Source organism: Paroedura picta, chromosome 16 (genome assembly GCF_049243985.1).
Source record: "Paroedura picta isolate Pp20150507F chromosome 16, Ppicta_v3.0, whole genome shotgun sequence".
Taxonomy (NCBI): Eukaryota; Metazoa; Chordata; class Lepidosauria; order Squamata; family Gekkonidae; genus Paroedura; species Paroedura picta.
The window spans coordinates 29,670,536-29,693,205 of NC_135384.1; the positions used below are offsets into that span (position 1 = coordinate 29,670,536).

General features: G+C 46.2%; 1 protein-coding gene across 9 annotated transcripts in view; it reads right to left on the minus strand.

Annotated features, from left to right (window-relative positions):
- Positions 1-22,670, minus strand: part of GPATCH8 (G-patch domain containing 8) — a 45,891-nt gene that overhangs the window by 18,918 nt on the left and 4,303 nt on the right. For 3 of the 9 annotated variants that reach the window (XM_077315703.1, XM_077315706.1, XM_077315701.1), the window contains exons 2-4: positions 14,622-14,696; positions 12,869-12,903; positions 3,438-3,510 (exon numbers count right to left, since the gene is read on the minus strand). Coding sequence is in view for 1 of the 9 variants with exons in the window: in XM_077315699.1 (XP_077171814.1) it covers positions 3,438-3,510; positions 14,622-14,696 (148 nt within the window). In the remaining 8 variants the exon portion in view is untranslated. Of the gene's footprint in view, positions 1-3,437; positions 3,511-7,262; positions 7,281-12,868; positions 12,904-14,621; positions 14,698-22,670 lie in introns of those variants that run through there. The other 6 variants (XM_077315707.1, XM_077315705.1, XM_077315700.1 and 3 more) reach the window with 3 other exon arrangements.

Below are 22,670 nucleotides of genomic sequence, written 5' to 3' on the forward strand. Positions count from 1 at the left end.
AAAACTCAACCGCCTCGGTTCTTCTGCACGGAGGGGGATCAGGGGATCAATTATATGCTAATGCATAAAATATATGTGTGCATTTTTGCATACTCTTGCAACGCTTACTCTAAAGGTCAGAAACTCAATCCTCTGCACGTTTAACGAAAAGTAAGAGCAGCTCAGAGAAGGGCAGTGGATCCATTTGAAAAATAAATGCCAGATATGCTCTGCTGCAGGTTCTAACCCGGGGGTAGTCAAACTGCGGACCTCCAGATGTCCATGGACTACAATTCCCAGAAGCCCCTGCCAGCATTCGCCAGCGAATGCTGGCAGGGGCTCCTGGGAATTGTAGTCCATGGACATCTGGAGGGCCGCAGTTTGACCACCCCTGTTCTAACCACTTAACTCGTCTGTTTTAAAGAAGGTCAGCATGCTGTGTAGACTAGCCTTGGCCAGGCTCACTCGAACACGAGGCCTGACCCCTGTTTCTCTCGCCAGTGTGCATCATTTCATGCCTCCACCCACGGTCCACACGCTCTATCTTCAACCCCTCCACTTCCCAGCATGCCTCACGCATGCTGCTCTTTCCACCCAAAGGAAAGCGAAAAGGAAAGCCAGGGGGACTGTGAACAGCTACAGCAGGATGCTGCACTCAGGGTTCCCTGAGCCGGGGACAATCCATGAAACTGGAGTCACCAGTTCAGGGATTCCCAACCAGGGGTCTGTGGGACCTCCAGAGGGGCTCTACGGTCTTTCCCCTCCTGCCTCAATGAGTCAAACAAAAGCTAGGAAACAGCATCTTCCATTGTTCCCCTTCTCTCCCTAGTGAGCGTTGCTCTGTGCTGGGGAGGGGGCAGAGCCTGCATGCCTATGCTTGGCTTAATTCACCTCCTGTCTCTCCCCCATTCAGCCCTCCTCAAGCCTGCCTCTTAATACGCAGAGTGATGTCACTTCCAAGGGCATGGCAGGGGGGCATGGCCAGCTGGCATCATTTCTGGGGCTCCTGATAACTTATTTCAGGGGCTCCTCCAGCCAGGTATGCTCTTTTCTAGGGACAGCAAAGAATCTAGAGGCAGTGAGTTGGCTCTTCTGTAAGAATGCCATCCTTCCAGAACAGACAGAAATATCTATGCCCATAGAGCTTGGTTCCCAGGACTCTGGCATGCATGTCCTTTCTGGATTACATTTCAGTGTGGCCTCCCCACCTCCAGCCTTTAGTGGAGGCTCATCTGGTCAAGCGCTGCAGGCACACGGGAGTCTCCAGGCTGCTGGAATGGCTGTCCCGGATGTCTGCAAAAGGGCTCTTCTCCATCCCCTCATTGCCTTCCAAGAAAAAGCCAGCTCAGGGGGTGATCTTTTCTCAAGCCTTCTCAAACACAGAGCTCTCCAAGCAGCACCCAAGGGAGATGAAGAGACGAAGCCCAGCCTTTCAGGGAATACCAGGGCATGCTCAATAAGCCACAGCGGAGTACGCATTGTCCACCAGCACAGCCACGTTCTTTAACTCCCCCCTGCAGATACCCAAGACCCAAAGGGAGTAATCCTAAGCAGAACTACTCAGAATCCTAAAAGGTCTATTCAGGATTGCTCAGTCCCAGGAGAGGGTCCGTAGGATTGTGATGTAGTGCTCCCTTTCCTACCGAGCCCTTGTGTGTTAATGGCGTCAAACTGCAGCAAGGATCACTTTTACGGCCACAGGCTTTGGTTTTTCCCTCTCCGCAAGAGATGGGGTGGGATGGAAAAGCCACAAAGAGGACTTTCTTCAACTGGTCTTTATTAGCACAGAATGTGTGCCTTCTAGGGAAAGACCCAGTAGAAGAGACCAGAATATTTTATGTCCCAAACAAAGCTTTGCTTCATACTTTCCAACGAAAGAGATGACTAGATGCAGCAAACCAAGGCAGCGTGGGACTTCAAGCTACCTTAATGCACAGAACTGCAGTCTGACAAATGAGATCAAGGCTTGACCAGTTTGGGGTGCCAAGACATTTCATTGTGACTAGCCCAATCGGACCCATGTGAAGGAGCGGAGAATCAAACCCGGCTCTTAACCACTTCCCTACACTGGCTCCAGAAAAGGTTTTGCCCTAGAAGCTATAAAACCGCACTTCTGCTAACAATAGAAGCGACAGAAATACATGGAACACGCAGACGCTTCAGTTATAACAGCTCTCCCTTGCCTGACTTGTTTTAGAAGAGGCTCTGTTCTACTTGCCTTCTAATGCCAACTGGGCTCAATGCACCTGAAAATCCTTATGCCATTTCCTCAGCAGTCTCTGGCTGCCCTTTAAATCCAAGGATTACGGGAGAAGGGACTGCAGGAAAATGAATGGGAGGCTGACAAGGTGCAAAGCCATGCTCAAACTCAAGTGAGTCCAAGGTTTTCCCTTGTATTGGAGTGAGCAGTTCTGAACTGGAGGAGTCACTGCAGGAGCAGGAGGAGGGGAAATGGAGCCATGTCATAGGCAGCAGCCAGGTACAACCAAGCTACTGGTCTATCCAGATCACTACAGTCAAATCTCTCTGGCAGAGCTCTTCCACGTTGCCTGCGGCCTGATTGTTTGGACTAAAGGGGTCAGAGATTGAGCCTGCATGCACAGCAGCTGCTCTACTAGTGAGCCATGGCCCCGTCCCTGGTATGAGAGAACAGTGGTTCTTCGCTTTCAGCAGCTGCCTGGATTATGCCTTTGGAATGACCCTGCCTCTTGATGCTGCAGGCACCTGCCTCTGCGCAATAAGGATTAAATTACTAAGAATCTGGAGTCCAAACATGATGCTTCAAAGTTCAAATACACTACAAACACATACACACCACATTCACATTTGAAAATGCTAGGCTAACAGAAACTCCCTTTTACTCATAGTAAAAAGCTTCTTTACTATTCTAATAAAGGGCGTTTCTTTTTTTAACACATCGCAACAGGTAATTGCTGAGAACTAACCGAATGACAGCGGAAGCCTTTTACGCTCGCAAACTAAAGCAAACCAGGTATGCCGTCTTGGAAGTTTTGAAGCATAATGTTCGGATCGGCACCCTTTGGGTAGAAGGATCCCGGTATTTGGCTAGTTGGTACAGATTGTCGCCCTTCCCGTCTGCTTTTAGCCGTGTTTTTAGCCACAACCCCAAAATCTGAGCGACCCTGCAATCCACCACCTGGGGTCAACAAGCTGAGGAACAGAATGCCCAAGATGAATGGGTTCCACCTGTCCTGTCTACTTCCGTTTAAAAAGCCAACTTCCAGCCTGCCTTAAATGAGGCCTGGCGTGCAGCCACACTAACTATCCAGCACCCTAGGCTAGACCTGTATGTGTCAAGGGAGACTGAGTGCATTATGATAAATGTAAAACTTAATAGGTACAAGAGGACATGATGGGGTTGGGGGAGAGGAGGAATCTGAGCTAGAAATGTAATCTGGAACAAAGCGAGCATTTTTATGGACAAATTTCTTACTTACCCTGGAGAGATTTCCCCAAACCCTGGCCCAGCTTCCAACCATGCTTCTGTAGCAGGCGGTGTCCAATATTATCCTGACAGACAGAACAGAGAAACAAACCAAAAATATTCCAATAATATATTCTTCCCATCCCAAAGACATTTAAACATATGGTGAACAAGAAAGTTTTCTACATATATGCATGCAAAAATAAAATAAATAAATAAACCACTGATGGGCAATATATGCCCACGGGGGAAAATACTGGTATAAATTTTGTTTAAAGGAAAGAAAGAAGCAAAACAAGACAAAAAAAATAATTACAGCTGGCAAAATTCTTCTGGGGGAAACAGGGTTTCAGGGGGGGGTCACCACATTTTTTGATGGTGCGGTCGGCAACTTTTATGCATAACCCGGGGGGAAGGGGGAAGCAACATGGGAGAAAATAAAATTTAAAAATTGACATTAGAAAAGCATGACATCAAAACTACTTATACAATCATATCCATCACCTAAGGAGCACCACTTGATTTGTGCAAAGAAAAACAGTGTGTTTAGTCTATAAATTTTACTTGCTTGTGCGCCAGACTTTGAGAAGATCAAGTTAAGTTGTTAAGTGTCAGACTTGCCCCCACCACTAGAAACCAAAACACAATCAGAACAAAATCCAGGCTAGACTTGATTGGGTTTTTGTTTTGTTCGTTGCTTTAATATAAATTTATATATAAATAGAAAAATATATATATATAAACCGAGCATGCAGCCGATTAAACCGAAAAGATACAGTGAGGTTAGTAAAAACACAAATTTAAAATATAAACCAATTAAAAGAAACCCCGAAAAAAAATAAATTATGAACTAAAAATGAGCTCAAGCACAGACTGAGTGATGCATTTCACATATAAGCTAACCGAAGGACGAAGGCATTAGAATGGAACAGGCCTAGGGAAAGGTTAGAACAGCAAGGGACCATTAGGCATGGGGGGGGGGGGGGAGAAAACACAACAACAAGCATAATGTCTCATCTCCCCAAAGGGAAAAATCAAAATGGACCAAAACGAACGCAAGTAGAGGCAAAGGGATGTGGCAACTCAGGGTCAGCTTCTGCATAACGGTTAGAGAAATAAGTCTCCTGATTTAGTTTAAGGCCTAGAGTTATACTAGGATTGGGGGGGGGGGCACACATACCCACAGTAATTTTCAGGTTCATCTGACTAACACAGCCACCCACCTGAATCTAGTTTCAAAGTCGGAATTAATGTTCTTCGGCCAATTATTCCTGAAAAGCGGGTGAGGGGAAATTTTTGGTACCTTGGTTTTTGGGGAGCTGTCACAACCTGGCTTCTGGCCGCGATTTGGAACAGAGACTGCTTTGGTTGCCTTGATTGAGGAACTCCACTGAGAATCAGACAGGGGGATCCAGCTAGTTCTGCTGGATCTCTCAAGGACTTCAGAACTATTGAGCAGAATATCCTACCGAGCCGCCTTTCGGCCCTGGGACCGAGGGAGGGGGGCACACACACCATATAATGGGCCTTTGAGTCCTCTCTGAAGGGTCAGTCTGTTAAGGTGGTGCTGGGAGATTCCTTCTATGCGAGATTTCACAGGGTTTGATCTTATCCCCCATGCTCCTGAATAGCTATGTGTAGTCACCGGGAGAGGTTATCAGGAGATCTGGGTTGGGCTGTCACTGATATATAGATGACATCCAGCACTTTCTTCCTTATTTACCAAATTCCAAGGATGCTGTTGATGTTTTGGATTTTGGAATCAGTTGGCTGGATGAGGGGAAACAATATGAAACTTAAACCGGACAAGACAGGGGCTCTCTAGCAGAAAAGCAGACCTTCAGGTCTTTCCTGTCTTAGATGGGGCTACACTCCACTTGAAAAGCCAGGTTCACAGACTAAAGGGGGAGGCTGATCAACACAGCGGTCACTAGGTGTGTGCATTTCACTTATCTGAACTAAAAAAATACCGGGGGTGGGGCACCTTGCAAGCATTTTCCAGAATTTTTAAAGCCGAATACAGATTCTCTGATCTGTTTCAGCTATCTGTAGAGTTGACCCAAATAAAAGCTGATATTTTTCCAGCTTGTATCCAGGCATATTTAGTTATACTGATCAGCTCTACATTTTGCTCCCCCCTGTCAAGTGAGAGGAAGCAAAACAGACCATTTAAATCTTCCTTTTTGCTCCCCCCCCCATTTTGGGGGGGGGGAAGTGCCTTCCAGCAGGGCTGTTTCAATTCCCTTTGCTTGGAAGGATGGGGGGAGTGAAGCAGAGTGTGGACCCATCAAGCTGCTAAGTTTAAATGGCTGGCAGCCATTTCATCAAACCATCTCATTTGCCCCCTCCAAATGGAGGGAACCTAAATGCATCACTGAAATGGCTGCAAGCCATTCCAGCAGTTCTCCATTTGGAGAGGGTAAGCGAAATGGAGGGTTTAACTAGCTGCCACTTACTTAGACCTAAGAGTTGATGGGCAGGTCCATCAAGCTGCTAGGTTTAAATGGCTGGAAGGCATTTCAATGATCCATTTTGCTTGCCCCCTCCAAACCGAGGGAACCTAAATGGCTGAAATGGCTTACAGCCATTTTGGAACAACAACAAAAAAAAAACGGCATTACCAATTATTTCCAGATTTGGGGATATTGGGAAATCCCGGTATTTTTCAGGTTTAGTATACCCAACCCACCCAAATGCCAGGTTGTCAAGTGACAGACTAAATCCAAGATCAATAGCTAAAAGTGTTTTCATTCTGATTAAATTCTGTTTTACTAAAAATCACAAAAAATAATTTCATTGGGTGGAAAGAATCAGAAATGCCGCTTTTGCTAATCATAAAAACACAATGACATTTTCTACTACTAAAGTTTTCATGAAATTATTTCACTCTTTTTTCTGATGATTGGGCATTAACGTAAAGTGCCAATGTTTACAACCGTCAGACAATTTGCGCTGGGAGTTGAAATTCAGAACTTACTGAGATACGGCCCTAACTCAGTAACAGGCCTACTGTGCCATCTGCGAAAAGAGGCTCAGGTAAGCAGAGCAGAGAACCACCTCTGAGGCCTTGATAAACTACTGCCAAAGCAGGTAACGCCCAGCTAAGTGGGCCGATAGTTTGACGAAGTAGAACACAGCTCAATGTGCAAGGATAGGAACGGTATGTATATCACAGGGCAGGGGTCCCCAACCTGAGGCCAGCGGGCCACATGCTGCCCCGACCTCTTTCTGTGCAGCCCTCCAACCTGCTTGTCTGCTGCTATCGCCCCCAGTTGATCAACAATTTGGTTACATTTTGGTTTAAGATGTGGCTCTCTTTGGGCACTGGGCACGCTAATGCGGCCCCCATGTCCAAAAGGTTGGGAGTAATTATGATAGGGTTTCTTAAGTTTTATTTTGTATATTTGTTCATATATGGCATCTGGCAATAACTGGTATTATTTATTTACTATTCTTTTTTTTTTCCTTCAGTGTGCCAATAACAGTACTGTATTGTGTGGCAGGACTTGCTATTATTCAGATTGTAATTATGCAGGCTTTTTGTTTTCAGCTTGTTGCAGATTTTAATATTATGAAATGCAGCGGCCTTTGGCTCAGCAGCTGAGGACCGTCAACAGAAAACTCTGACTGAAAACAGCTGCATTTCGGGACCCCCCCTCCCCTCCCCTCCCCGCCCAAGCACAGCTACCACTCGGATGAGACATTGTGCTAACTCCGTTGTGTTATAAATGCACTAGGAAGAAGAAGAAGAAGAAGAAAATAAAACAGACAAATGAAGCCATTATTGATGCTATTTCCAAAAGCGGTGCAGGTGGAGTGAAAGCATTTCCATACGAACCTGGCTTTAAAAACTGGGCTGTCAAAAGAACAGTTAAATGTAACACAAAGTAAGAAACTGTCCAACCAACTAATGGTAATTTGCTTTTTGTTTTTGTTTTGTCTTTAATTCGTTTGCCATGTTTTCAATCACTACTTGCAAGTAATGTATTTATCAAAGAAGAGAAAGCATAAAATAAACGCAAGACCAGCTGACTGACACTGGGTGGGCGGGGGAACTAATGTTAGAGGGGGCAACGGGAGAGAAAAACGGATGAGGACTATACACATTGGCACCACGCTTACCGAGTCACTCAAGAGGCTGGGGGTACTTTAACAGAAGAGAAGGTCAAGCATTAGCGGCCGGCCAGCCGGCCGGCCAGCCATCGGCACCCCATTGCCGAGGCAGCCCTCTCTTCCGGGAAGCATCTCACCCACAAAGGGTGTGGACTCTCTCTCTCTCTCTCTCTCTCTCTCTCTCTCTCTTCTCCACCTACTTCCCTTTCAATATCGTTTACCGGGATTTTGGGGAAGCAACTTCCTCTTCAAATTTAAGCAGAACCATCGCCTGCTTCTTGGGAGGTCAGATAAGGAGAAGCTGGACTGTGTTAATGCCAATTACACAACCAGAGCTATGCCAGCCAGTTGGGTCGAGGGGGTAAAATCAGGGCGCAATCCAGAAGGACCTCCCCAGGGTGAACACGGCTTCGTAGAGGAAGAGGAGACAAAGCTTCCTGCGTTCTTTTACAGAAAAGGCTAGAAGGATGTCAGGTTCTGGAGAGCTCTTCCCTTCTTTCAGTTAGGGACCTAATGGAGAAGAGGAGGGTGAGGAGGAAGGCATGTGAAGGCCGTCCTGCTCAACGTGACCCAAATTAGGATCAGCTGTCAATATCATAATCTCTTGAGTGGCTCCATAAGGGATGTTGACTGTGCATCAAGGAATCCACAAGCAGAAAGACGAGGTGCTACGGAGGGCGAGACCATGCGGAACAAGAGACCAAAAATATATATATAATAATTTTTAGAAAGATTTCCCAGAAGCCTAGAGCTTATAGTGGATGACACAATGAAGGCAGGAGAGAAAAGCCCAAGAGTAGTGCTACACCATTCTGTGTCTCTAGCTAGCACAGTATTTATAGTGCTCAACCACAGATGGATGGCCGCTAAATGTCAAATTTGCAGCAGTGTCGAGTTGCATGCTTTGTAGCCAGGGGAGTCCACAGATCGGTACAGATATGCCGTGTGCCAAAACACAACTCTCATCGGTCAACACTGACTCCCTCTTTTGCTCCCCCTGCCAAGTGGGCTTGGAGGGAACACCAGTGTTCACTGCACCTGGGAACCTTTGATTGGGAGGGAGGTGAAAGTCTGTTTTAACCTTTGTGGGATGCAGAGAGACCATTCTTATCCACTGAATGTGGCCCTCCTCCTTCTATTTCCCTGGCCTGCATAGAAAACTATCTTTGTTTGGGACTGAGTCAGAATTTTAGGTTAGCTTTGAGAATTCTAACAAGTTTTTATCAAGTCCAACAGAGCTGTCTTCTGGGTATACGCTTTTGTGCATATGCACACGAAAGCTTATACCTAGAATTAAACTTGGTTAGTCTTGGAGCGTTTGCTGGCAGGGGCTCATGGGAATTGTCGTCCATGGAGATCTGGAGGGCCGCAGTTTGACTGCCCCTGTTTCAGACCCACACAGCCACCCACCTGAACCAAGCTCTTGTTGCTGCGCCATGGCTTTTGCGGGACAATGCCTGCAATCGGCTGGCAGGCCAGCAAATAAGATAGGCAATTTATGGCCGGATAACAGCAGGAGACAAAGTGAAAAGGACAAAGGAGGAAGGGAGCCGGTGGAGCTTACAGTCATTTTCTGCAAGGGGATGGTAGAAACTGTTCTTGTAATTTATAGTTGGATCTAGTAGGAGGACAGTTATAGCTAGGCAGTTATAAATGGAGCAAAATTTGGTGTCAGCCAATGACACCAGGTGTGTCCATCTCCAAGAGGAACCCATGGTCACTTACATATGTGGGTCCCGCCACACAGCTCTTCCCCTGCCTGGACTGGTTCTGAGGATCTCCAAATATGGGTCAGTCTGTGCTCCACTGCAATCTTTCTCAACTTTCTGACCATTGAGAATCCCCTGAAACCTTCTTCAGGCTTTGAGAAACCCCAGAGGTGGTGCCATCGTGCAGAATGTGGGTGGGAAGCCTAGCTGTGGACCGTCCACCTGGGGCCCCTCCCCTCCCCACCCCCTTGAAGCCACTTTGGGAGGGGTGAGTCAACATGACCATATCTGGCCATATCACCCAATACATTTTTAACAATGTTTAAAAATATATTTAAAAATAATTATCTCCCACCCATTCAGGAATCCCTTCCAGGGCTGTCAAGAAACCCCAGGGCTTCATGAAACCCTGGTTGAGAACACCTCCTCTACTGTCCCTCTCTGGTGGAAAGAGATTAGGCAGAAGTCTGTCAGGTCAGCAAAGAAGCCTCTTACCAACAGTACTCTAGAGCAGGGGTAGTCAACCTGTGGTCCTCCAGATGTTCATGGACTACAATTCCCATGAGCCCCTGCCAGCAAACGCTGGCAGGGGCTCCTGGGAATTGTACTCCATGGACATCTGGAGGACCACAGGTTGACTACCCCTGCTCTAGAAGAGTGATCCTGAATGACCCTAAATAGCTTCTGAGTCTGCACTGAGCTCTACTGCCTGTTCTCTGTGACAGACCCCCAGTATTTTATTCCTGTCTCTATACTTTGGCTGATAAACCCTACAGACTGCTCTCCCCTCTGCCCAGAAAGGCATTTTCCAAGTTCATGATCAATGGCTCCTGCGAGCATTTCAATCAGGCCGAGGCCTTTTTCTAGTCATTGTTTCTAGTCAAAGAACCCTTGCAATTCTGGTCCCAGTGACCACCATTTCATCAGAGGAGGCAAGGGACAAGCTCAAGAATATCCAAAATATCCGAAGGTGAGCCAAGTTCCCAGAAACTTCAATGCTCTAACAAACCCATCCTGAGCCAGTGAAGTGGCTGATGAGAGAAAGAACCTTTGGCAGCAAGTGATACGGGTGTGGAATGCAGTCCTTGGTTCAAGCCTCATCTCAGCCACAAACTCACTACGCATGGCCTTAGACAAGTCACACGTCTGCCCTACAGAGATGTCGTAAAAGTTAGGGCAATAGTTTGTGTTGTGTTTTAAACAGGGTTATTCAAATGCGAAGTATTATTATTATTATAACGCACGGCCTCCTCCATACCCTTTTCGATGGCTCTTGAGAAGTCGGCCCTAATTACTACAGAACAGCGCTGGCTTGTGTTTTCAGGCACACAATTGCATATCCCGATAATTTATGATGTAATCGTGTCCAAAACAAGGGGAGGCTTTCTGCCAGAAGCATGAAGGGTTTGCCACAACCTGGCAGCAAACCAAGAAGCCTGACAGCACTAGAATCTCTCCAAAGAGAAGAGGTTCAATTGCTCTCTCCTGTTCTGGCCACTAAATCCTCAATCAGTGTCATGATCTGTAGACTCCCAAACCAACGATTTCTCGCCATCACCAAGTTCCATGTTGTAGCAGTACAAGTCAGCATCCCCCTCAATAGATAATGCTGCAGAGCCATGCGTGGAGTCAGCTGTGTTCCCAGGCAAAGCCGTTCCCCAGAAAGGCTTCCAGGGGGATCTGTACTCCCCCGTCGGTGTTTTTAGAGCTTTCAGAGTCCCAGGAGACCTCAATCTCTTTTTAGAAACTTAAGTTCAGTTAGATTCTAGCAGGCTTTACTTACTACTATTAAGCCCTTATGAGAAATCCATTTTGCACTTCCAGCTGAAAATTGGGTTTTATTTGTGGCTGGAAAGGAAAAAAAAAATCCCATTTTCAACGTTCAGCCATAAAAGACAACATTCTGTCCTTCGCTGCTCCCATCAAGATGTGCAGAAAAGCTTGATGCATCATGTTCTTTGATTTAAGAGCACGTGGGCAAACTGTATACCTGCAACTGCCACTACAATCAAAGCATTTTCTAAAGCCTTTGAAAATGTTTGATTTTTCCAGATTTACGCTTGCAATTTTTGTCAAGCTGGAAGTCTACACACTCCTCAGTCCAGCATTCAGAGCAGATGAGAATCGACAGACAAACACAGCTGGCGAATCACTAACTTGGGAAGGTCAAGGCCCAAACTGTACATTATGGTGGCCAAGGGTATCTGTACCCATCAAAGCTAGTTTAGAGAAGAATAAAAATGCCATGAGATATCAGGCCCACAGTGAGAGTAGACTGTCTTGACCCTTGAAAAGGGTGTGTGTGTGTGTGAACATTCACCTGGTGCCCCTATCCCATGGTCCAATAAGTTCTTGTAGCTTTTTAAAATGGTCCATTTTCCTGCCTCTGAAATGGCTTTGGAGGCCCACTGTAATGTCTGGTGTTGCTCTATGAGTCCCCACTTCATTGAACTAACCATTTTTAAGCTGAAGAAAGCCTGTGGGTTCAATGTACTGCACAGAAATCTGAGCCCCTAGGAAGTATGGAGGGACAGCCGCCCAGGTAAGATTGGGGGGCTGGAAGTTGTCTAAACTGACTGCATATTTTATCCCTTCCTTCTGCAGTGTCAAAAATCTTAGCACCTCTCACAGATGTTTGCAATTGTTCCTGAGGCAGAGGAAGCAGTTCTAAGATTACCCCGCGGTGGTTTCAGGCCCCACCTTTCCCCCCATAAAGTTCCGTTATCATGCTAAGGGACCTCAGGTATTTCACCCCCAGAAAAAGATGAAGCAAGGCTCAAAACGTGCAATCTGACTAACTAGCTAAGAGGGAGAACGGAATTCAGAATTCCACGAGCTCCCTGAACAGCCTTGATCAGTTCACACTCGGTCCCCAAAATGAGAAACTACTGAAAGTATTTTGAGAATTCTTTTTAAAATCTAGATTGCTGCTTAAAAATCAGCAATGCTAAAACACATTGGGCACCGAAAGGACCATGTGAAGATATTAAAGTGTCTGCTCAGAAGCAAACTATTCATAAAACTGAGATACCTGACCTATTGTGCAGACCAGGGGGCAAAGAAGCCGACGTTTACGCAGCTGGGGTTGCTGCCTTGCACTGACTGCGAGGCAACCAAGGCGCCCTGCAAGGGCACATGAGCACGTGTCGGCTGCAGAAGGAGACAGAGCCATTCGCATCCACAGAACCCCTTCTGTCACCAGGAAGTCATGGATGCACCATGAACAAGTAGGATGGGAACCGTGGAGCTACCCGTATTAACATCGCCAGCATAACATGCAATAGTGGCTCCCGTTCTAACGCTTCCACGTGACAGAGCTGGCTTAGTAGGTCTTTTCAGATATATATTTTTGGCAAATTTTTTTAAAAGGCTGAGTAGTTCTACAGAATCAAGTGCAGCTACATCCACCACCACCCCTCCTGCCCCTCTGCAGCATTATTCCATGCATCATCAATGACTGCCATGCCTAGAGCTTCATGCCAGCACATTGACAGATACTAAAATGCAGTGTTCACTGGACCAGAAGAACAGAAATAAGAAATGGGGAGGGAGCAGGAGGGAGGAGGAGGAAAGAGGAAACCCTAGAAAAGAAATTAAAAATGCAGACCGTGCAAATACAAACCAGGTCAGGGCTGCTTAGCTAATTTGGGCCAACTGCTGTGGAAGAAAAAATGTCGAACACCCCAAGTTGTGTAAAGTTCTGTGAACATCTCAACATGCACACAAATACGTACACAAACACACCAACCTGTGTACAAACACAGGAAAGTGCATATCTATGTACACACACACACACACACAAACTGTCCTAATGCTACAGGTTTAAAAAACATTCATAAGCTCGGGATTCCAAAAGAGTTTATTTTCAGAAGCCTCCAGGTAAAGCATTAACAGGGCTGGATTAATGGCACAGCCATGATTCCTCCAGATCAGAGTCAGAACTGTGTGGGCTGAAACTCAAGAGTGACCCTGGTTAGAGTACAAACTAAATAAGGTCATCGGAGGGGCCTTTCTGTAATGAGGAATACAGAAGCAAGAGCCGAGTTGTGAGTGGGACAAACACCACAAGGGTTAGACAGCCGGTCCCTACTGGAGATGCGCCCCTTAAATGTCTAAGGGCTAAATAAATCCTTTGGCTCCAGGCCTGTAAGGAGAAGCTTTTAGATGACCTTGGTTGCCAGCGTGGGCAGCGGGGAGGGAAGCACACCCCTTTCAGGCCCCCGCAGTTCCCAAGGGAATTCTGGAACCCAGAGGTGCTGCTGCTCAATGGGCATGCATGCCAAGTGACACTCCCAAGAGGAAGGGGGAAGACGGTGAGCAGACTCTTGGGCCAGGATTAGGTCAGCCACGCTCAAGTTACAGGAAGAGTTTTGCTCACCTTCTGCCCCAGTTAAGCAACCGCCTGCTGCTCATGGTGGCCAGCAGTGCAGTCTCAGCTGTCATGCTTGCTTACAGTACGGCTCATGCCACAACTACAGCTGCAAAATAGTCAGGACAATAACAAAGGGGTGGTGGGGGGGAGAAAGATAAAGAAACATGATTCTGTCCGAGGCTATTTTTATAAGGCCCGAAGCGCAAAGACCTCTGCAGTCCCTGGAGAAAGGAGTGGAGCAGAGGGTGGAGCAGGGCAGAGGGACGGGTTCAGGGCCAGGGCACCTCCATGAATCCAGCCCTGGAAATATGGCTTGCTTTCATTTCCACAGCCTTAAGCATTGCACTTGGTGCGCATCCATCCCATTCCTTTTCAAAAGGCTGCTCCAATGAGATTACTGCCTGGTGCAAATCTCCAGCGCTGAATCTCAGGGAGAAGCTTCGGCAACAAAACAGCAACTGCTGCAGGCCATCTCTTGAAAGGAAGAGTGCGCCAAATGGCATGGCTTGCCTTTCCTGTCCCCAGCCTCTTGTCAGGAGACTCAGAGAAGAGGTACCAACCAAAGCTTCGATACCTCACCCCCACCCCCACCGATCTTACTGTTCCAATCTATTTGGAGTGAATTTTCCCCCTAACGCTGCCTTGTGTCTTTGTTCTGAATTTGCTTTCCCATGCCAAGGAATATTTAAACTAAGGAGGCTCAAATTCCACCTCCCTCTCCAGCTCTCACTACTCAAGGCTTAGCAACAGTTGTCTGCTATATTAAGAGTTGAGATCTCTCTTTTTCAAAAACCACTTTTTGGCTTATGTAGATTAGCAGCTTCTCTCACATCACCTTTAAACACAAGACATGCAAATGTAACGGGAATCACTCCTTGTCTGCGTTGTCTCCTAGGGTAAGGCCTAAACTGGGCATGCAAAAGCTGCAGTCAATGCCACAGAGCGACCGAGAGCTACCTGGCAGGCGGGGGAGGGGGGCTGAGCATTGCAAAGGAATTCTTACCGATTCTATAGGCTTGTCTAAGGATGCCTGCTCAATCTCCAAGTGGCCTTCTTCATACTGATCAAAGTGATTACCCTGCAAAAGAAAAACAAACACACACAAACATTATTTCCTCGGGAAGGCAAATGCCATTCCACAAAATGCATGGCTAAAAGGATGCACAACAGTTCTGGAACAAGGTCCAGGGGGTACATGGCAAGGAGAGGGAGAACCCTGCACCCAATCCCAGACTGGCAGCAAAGTGAGATGACAGAATCCTACTTGTGCTGCATTTCAGTATTTGCTCCACACTACCTGAATTTCAAAGTTTTGTTGCAGACAGTCAGGAAATCACAGGGGCCACTTCTAGAACACACTTTGATGGTTGGGTACACGTACACATTCAGGATCCTTCCGGATTATCAGAAGTGATCCCTGCTGGGTCAGGCCAATGGTCTTCCTAGTCCAGCATTCCGTCTCACACGGCGGCCAGCCCATTCCTCTGGGAAGCGAAGAGCAGGTCAGAGCGGCCAAGGCCTTCCCTCAAAGCGGCCTCCTGTCTCTGGGATTCAGAGGCTTTGTGCTTCTGATTGTGGGAGTTCCCCAAAGTCACCATTGATAGACTTATCCTCCATGAATCTACCTAATCCCCTTTTTAAGCTGCCTATTCCTGTGGCCATCACTATATCCCCTGGCAGGGAATTCTACATTTTAATCATTCTCACAGAATCATAGAGTTGGAAAGGGCCAGACAATCCAACCCCCGGCTTAATCATTGCACCTGCGTAAAGTATTTCCTTTTGTCTGTTCACAACCTACTGCCCATCAGTTGAACTGGATGCTCTCGAGTTCTAATCTTTTGGAACAGCGTGTGTGTGTGTATGTGGGGGGGAAACATCTCTGTCAACTCTCACCCTCTCTTGCATAGTTGGATAAGCCTCTATCGTGTCCCTGCTAAGTTGTCTCTTTTCTAAGCTGTAAATCCCCAGACCATTCAGCCTTGTCTCACAGGGAAGGTGCTCTAACTCTCTAATTCTCTTGGCTCACCTCCTCTGTCCTTTTGAGTCATGAAAGATGCCCTTCCCCCTAACCCGCCCAATACGTTTATCAATAGTTAGATGTTTCTCTCTTTACTGGGATGGAGCTTCCTGCACTGCTCTGAAATTAAAATTACTCCAGCAATGACACTTTCATCCATCTGGTGGAGCATTCTCAGGACGATGAGAGTGCAATGATCTAACCAGTTTATTGAGCATCTTGCTTTCAACCGTCAAGATTATGGCTGCATTCAGCGTGTTTTCAAGAAAAATAAAAGATGGCAATTCTACAGCTCCTGCAAGGGCTCAAGACATCGCCCCCTAAATGCCTGCAGTGGTTGGCCATTACTTAGGCAAGCTTCTATTAGCACGATTGGGCTTCTTATTGGGAAACTAGACTTGCCAAGATTTTTCCTGTTTAGATCTAAACTGTCCGTGAGATACTTCAGAAAATAATTGTACACATATCACGCAAGCAACATGACTGACTGCATCCGGAACTCCAGTTCTGGAAGTGACATGCGTGCACATCTAGGGCCAGGGAAAATCAATGAGAGATATGGCCAACCACTTGACTTGCTTGGGCGTATGACATCTCCTCCAGAATAATCCCCATTCCTTAAAATGCTGCTGGCCTTTTAAGGGGAGCTGGAAGACAAAGGTCGTCAAGCAGCCCTATTTATTGCAAGAACAAATTGAAAGAATGCAAGGCAAGGAGGGCATAGAAAGATTCTTACTGGACACTGGGGAGGGAGGGACTGTTAGAGCAACATTTGGGAAGAAAATATCAAAAAGGAACGTTGCTCTGAGTCCGAGCTGCCAAAAGAAGTAACGTTATTGGACACCGTGTGCCTGTGATTCAAAACTGGATCAAGCGATAGGAAAACAAAATCCGACGGGATTAACAAAACAAACGGAGGGAAACCAGAACCGAAACCCTTTCCTCTCTGGAGCCTCTGACCACACGTGCGGCCAACAGCCAGTCAGGCAGGGAGCCACTATCTCTGCTGCCTAAACTGATCTCTCTGCCACTTGTAGGAATGTAAAAATTACACAAAGGGCTCCTCAAAAGCCGGACAAAGCGTAGCAAGATTTCTGCTTCGTTGTGTGACTACGCTCTTCGCATTTAAGCACACAGAGCACACACACTGAATGCAGCTTGAGTTCCCAACAAAGCAAGACAAAACACCAACCCTCAAGCCACAAACGAAGCCTGGCTACTAAATTCATTTAGCTGCCAATCCATCAAGAGATTAAAATGGTGCAAACAGAAAATGGGACTCCTTCTTTTACACAGTAGTGTGGCTGTAACAAAAATGTTTATTACTACAAAAAGTTCCAGTGGTACTTAAAAATACAAGTCTATTTTCAATAAAGAGTCCTTTGTTCCGCACCTCTGGTAAGGAGGAGCCTTTAAGCTCACAGGGTCAGGGCGGGGCTTGTAATCCCCCCAGCACACCCTTCTTCAACCAGCCACAAACAAAAACCCTTAACAGTACTTAACAGAAGGAGGGCTAACAGGCTACCAAACACCCACTCAAATACTGTCCTCACTCACACAGACACACACAGCAGCCTCAGAAAGAAAATCCCCCGGTCTTGCCAGCAACTCTACACATGCTCCTTTCCAGCTGCTCTAGCCATCCCACAAGACACTGAGAGCCCTGTGCATACAACATCTCCATACACTGACCGAATGCACAAGAGACTGTGTATAGATTAAGAGTTTGCCAGCCAGTTTAAAATGATTATTAGCAGACTCTGGACAAGTTCTGACCCTTTCCAATACTTTAATGGCAGAAGCTGGTCTTTCTGGTCACAGCGTGAGATTCAGTGTCCTGAGATTCAGATGAGAGAATCAGAGAATCATAAGAGTTGGAAGGGGCATACAGGCCATCTGCCCCAACTCCCTGCTCACCTGTATCAACAGAAAAGATACTCTCCTGTTTTGCTAAACAAAACAAAAAATATGGGGCATCCATTTGTTCCCCAGGCTGTAAGCTGCCTCAGAAAGGACTTATATCCTAGTGGATAATTTATGGGTCGTGACAATTTGCTTAAGCATTCTGAAAAGCCAAAAATGTTTGCCTTGCTCAGCATTGTTTCCATGAAGTAACACAAATTCTGCTTGCTGACATCTACATCCACAAGCAGAAAGTAATATCCAAAAACAGAAGCATCCTCTGGGGGGGGGGCAAGGGAAAGAGGAATGCACTGTACAATCTAGCAAAGTCATGTACAGAACACTGTCTATTTCAAATAGTAGCCCACTTTCTTCTGCACATGCAGCAAATAACCAAATGAGGGAGTGGACACATTCTGTTCTCCCAACTGTACATGAAATCTATTCTCTTAGAGACAAAGTTCTATCTGCTACCTCATCATGCAACATAAAAAGAAACTGCTGACTCCACAAAATGCCCATGAAATATGAATAAAGCATCTCAGATCAAGGGGGAAATGCTTGATTACATTCTGTAGAACCATTTAGTTTTCTTCACTAAAAGACAGGAAGGGATGATCTATAATCACCTGCGCAGCAAAACTGATACTATAGTTTGGTCCATTCTACGGCAAGATAATTTCACATTTCTTAGAACACAAGAAACAAACAGAGTCTACAAGTTGAAATCCAGCAGAACCAAGCACATGGGGGGGGGGGAGAGTACGAAGCAGCAGATAATCTGCCCAACACACTGCCTCTTAGTGGAAAAATTCCATCAATCAAAATATCTTCAGTTTCTCACCATAATATCTTAAATGCCTAGGCAATGGCGTCACCTCTGACACAGGAAATGTTCCAGTTGTGAGTCTGGACACACTTGAGTGCTGCAAGAAATAACAGTTCCTATCAGCCCCAAACAACACCCCTAAAGGAGACGGTGCCACATAACCAACGGCTTGGTTGAAACCTTCCAATCAGACATTGGGAATCCTGCCCTGTCCCTTAATTGAGTGCATCAGCTACATCAACCAACCAGAAAGACCTGCCCTCCAAGGAAACCAGCCACTGGTTCTTCGCACTGCTCTTATTTATTTATGTATTATTATTTATTTATTTATTTATTATTTATTTATTATATTTATATACCGCCTTCCCTGGGGGGGGCTCAGGGCGGTTTACATAATAACAATACATGGAACAATACCCTGCTCACAGCGCAAATAAGTATTTTTAATTGTAGGAGTGAAACATGCCTCCCATTTAAATCCAGAGGAATGTCTTCCTCTGCTACCAGAAGTGTATGAAACGGTCTTGCAATGACTAACAGGGGACGTGTCAGAATCATGGAGGAAGATTACACTCCCCTCTCCCTGTTTGTTTGTTGGCCCGCCCACTCAACCGCCACCTGTGTGGCAGGTGCAGGGAGAGATGAGCTCCCTCCACTACTGCAAAATCGCCACCTCTGCCAACCTGGCTTACGTGGCGGTGACCACTCAGAAACCGGCAGGGGAATCTCAGGGGTGGCAGTGGCGGCACCCTGCCGCTGCTCCTCTCGCTCATGAATAAAACATATAATAATAAATATTTTATTTGCACACCACCCCATCCCTATCAGCTCAGGGCGGTTAACAGCATTTTAAGACTATACATAAAAAGCAATGAGATCATAAAACAGCAAGCCATGCATAGAAACGCCTCCTGTTTTTTTTCTCCCTGGGGGGATTGACCAGAGTGTGGAAGAGTTCCTGGAGGTGGATGTTTCAAGAAGGGAGGCCAGCATCTCATGATGGGATTTTTTAGCCTCAATCACTTGCTCACCTGACTCTTCCGGGGATCTGCCTGCCTCTCCAGCTGCTCAAAGCACCCTTCAGGGGATGGCTTGTTTGTAAAAGAAAATTCTCCCTTTCTGCCCTGGCTCATTCTCCCCCTTCCCCGCTGCTGGTGAGGGTGGCAGTGGAAACCTTCCAGCCAGCTGCAGCATCAGGGGATTTGGAAACACAAATAGTTTCAGTTGAGATGCAAAGGAAAGGAATTTTGGGACAGGAACTATTGCCACGTCCCATCACCCGGCAGCAGCAGCATCAGATAAGAACCATTATTTGCATGATGGGTAATGACTTCCATTTTGACCAATTGAATCTTATTCTTGATCCAGATGAAAACATTCATCTATAAGTTTTCATATGATTTGAAACCTACTCGTTGCAGCAAAAATGACTTATTAAATATTGAGGCAATCAGTTAATCCTGAATGCCTGTATAAATCCTATAATCTAGCTGTAATAGCTAAGTTTACTGACTACACATTTGAGAATTGACAAAGGATGTTGAATCCTTTCAATGTCTTACATGCTTTGATTAGAAAGGAGCAAGAGTCTAATAGCATCTTAAAGATTAACAAATTGTGTGTTTGCAAGTCACTGCTCACTTCCTAAGTGAGCAGGGAGTCACAAAACTCCAACCCTGCCACAAATTTTGTTTGTCTTCAAGGCGCTACTGGACTTTTGCTCCTCCCTACTGCTACAGACAGACTAACACAGCTTGGCCTATCCTTTTATTAATGACAAAAACCGTATTGCATAAATATAACTTCTTTTCCATTTTTTTCATTGCCTAACGTAATTATGTTCTTTGCAGTTGTCTGAATGGTACTGACTTTTGTCAATTTAATTTTATTAAATAAGAAGATTCATCCAATCCCACTCTCCCCTCTGTAGAAAGCCTCCCTTGGGACTCTGCCCTTCACTGTCTAGAGCCATCATGCTTGTGATTTTTCTCCTCTGAAGCATTCCCAGTACATCTACATCCCTTTAACTTTGGCATTCGGAACGAAGCACCCATGCAGCACAGCGCTCCTATGGATGCAATCTGAATTTTGCAGCCCCAACATCATAGCTGCTCACCATCCACTGACTTTGTTTAGCAGCCACTAAAACCCCAGACACGTTCTTGGAAGAAGAGCAGCCTGTTCTCTGCTTAATTGGAGCAGGAGGTGCTTTAAACAGCTGCTTCCACTACAGGATAAGGTTGGGTTTGCTGCCTCCCAACAGTGTCAACATGGGCTCAAGCCTCCATTTTGTGATGGTTGTTAAACTTCCAAGAGTATTCCCAGGCTTCACGTGGTTGGAGTCCCCTGCAATTGTTCCTACCCCCATCAAACTGCCACTTCACACTTCTAAAACATAATCTAGACACAGGTTGCATGATAAAATTGTTCCCGGAGTATATCACCCATGTGGAAGGGAAGTAGAGAATCAAACCGAGTTCTCCAGATTAGAGGCTACCATCTTAACCACTACACCAAGCAGGCTCTCTGCATGAAGACTGTCTGGAACCAACAGCTGGCCCGGAATGGTGCTGCCACAGTGCTCATGGAGGGACCAGATCACTCCAGGCTTATTCCAGTTTGCTTCCAGATCGATCAAAGACAGGAACAAGATCCTCAACTATATGAATCTCAAACTGCCTAATAGCACTGCATCAAAATGTGATAACAACCTCATAGTTGGCTGGAATATAATAATAATAAAAAGTTTCCTAGCCCAGAGAAGGAAGCCTGTAGTTTAATGCTAACTGATTTCTTGGTGCTCCTTTCTAGTAGACTACTCTCTGCCTGCATTGCAGGAACTAGAAAAAAGGGCAGAGCAAGTCCTGACACAGCAGCATTTCAAATAAAGACAGAGGGCACTGCAAACCAAGATCATCCTTTGGGATCCAACCTGCAATATTCTGTCTGAATATAGAGCTCAGTGTCACAGAGTAGAACACAGTTGCTACCCCTGCAGCCTATAAACGGGAGTTCCTGAAACCCATCCGGAGATGAGGACACTGAGAGAACAAGTTAAGATTCAGGTGGGTTGTGGTGATGGTCTGGAGCAGGGGTAGTCAAACTGCGGCCCTCCAGATGTCCATGGACCACAATTCCCATGGAAATGCTGGCAGGGGCTCCTGGGAATTGTAGTCCATGGACATCTGGAGGGCCGCAGTTTGACTACCCCTGGTCTGGAGCAACAAAATGACGTTTGAGTCCAATAAAGTTTGTTTCTGGGGATAAGCTTTCATGTGCACACACCCAGAATTAAACTTTGTTTGTCTTAAAGGCGCTACTGGACTCAAACTTCTTTAACTTGAAGAAGTTAAAGAATGGAGAGGAAGAAAGAGCAGCATGTGAGTTCCAGGCGTAAGGGGCAGTCAGGGAGAACAAGCAGAGCCGTTTGGTATGACAGTATGTTTGGAAAGTGCGCGATACACCAAGCATGCTGAAGCTAAGCAGACCGGGGTCCTTTCCATGCGTGACGGAAGACTCCTAGGAAACCTGCATTTAAAATGGAAGGACATAAGTTTACTAAACGCACTGGGGAACATGTGGCCTCTGGGCAGTTTGGCATGAAAAAGATGGAGGAGCACCGAGCACTGACAGAAACACGGAAAAAATTAAAGCAGAGACTAGAGGTTAGAGGGGCTCCGTTGGGAGTAAGAAAAGGGCATTTGGCTGGGTGGGTGGGTGAGCAGATGGGACGGCTCCACCCACTACTTGGGGATCTCTTTTTTATTTTGTACATTTTCATCTCCCCCGTCCTTCAAGGAGCCCTGGGTGGCACAGGCCAGTCTCCCTTTTCCCTTTTACCGTCGCAACCCTGCGAGAGAGATGAGCGACAGGGACTTCAGGACAGAACAGGGACTCAAACTCTGTCTCCCGCAGTCCAAAGCTCTGGAATGCTACACCAGGCTGTGATATGCCAGTTGCCCACTCTGTTTGCCACCCTGTCGTCAGACATCTGCGTCTGCTTGCTCATTCTCAAGACTAAAAAATGACTCAATATTTTGTCTTCCAGATCGCGTAATCCTGACGTACGTTTCTCTTCGCTTGCTTTGCCAATCTTCCTTCCTCTTTCTTTAAGAAACAAATTAAGCAGGATTGTATTTTACAATGCACTATTTTAAATACCCAGAGCAGGAATGTAGAAGTGGAGAAGAAGGGACAGGGAGTGTTAAACAAGAATAACGCTTGAAATTAGATTACAAATTCAGCAGCAATGCTTTACCCCCTCCCCTCACATGCTCTGTACAGCCACACACAGGCTGCAC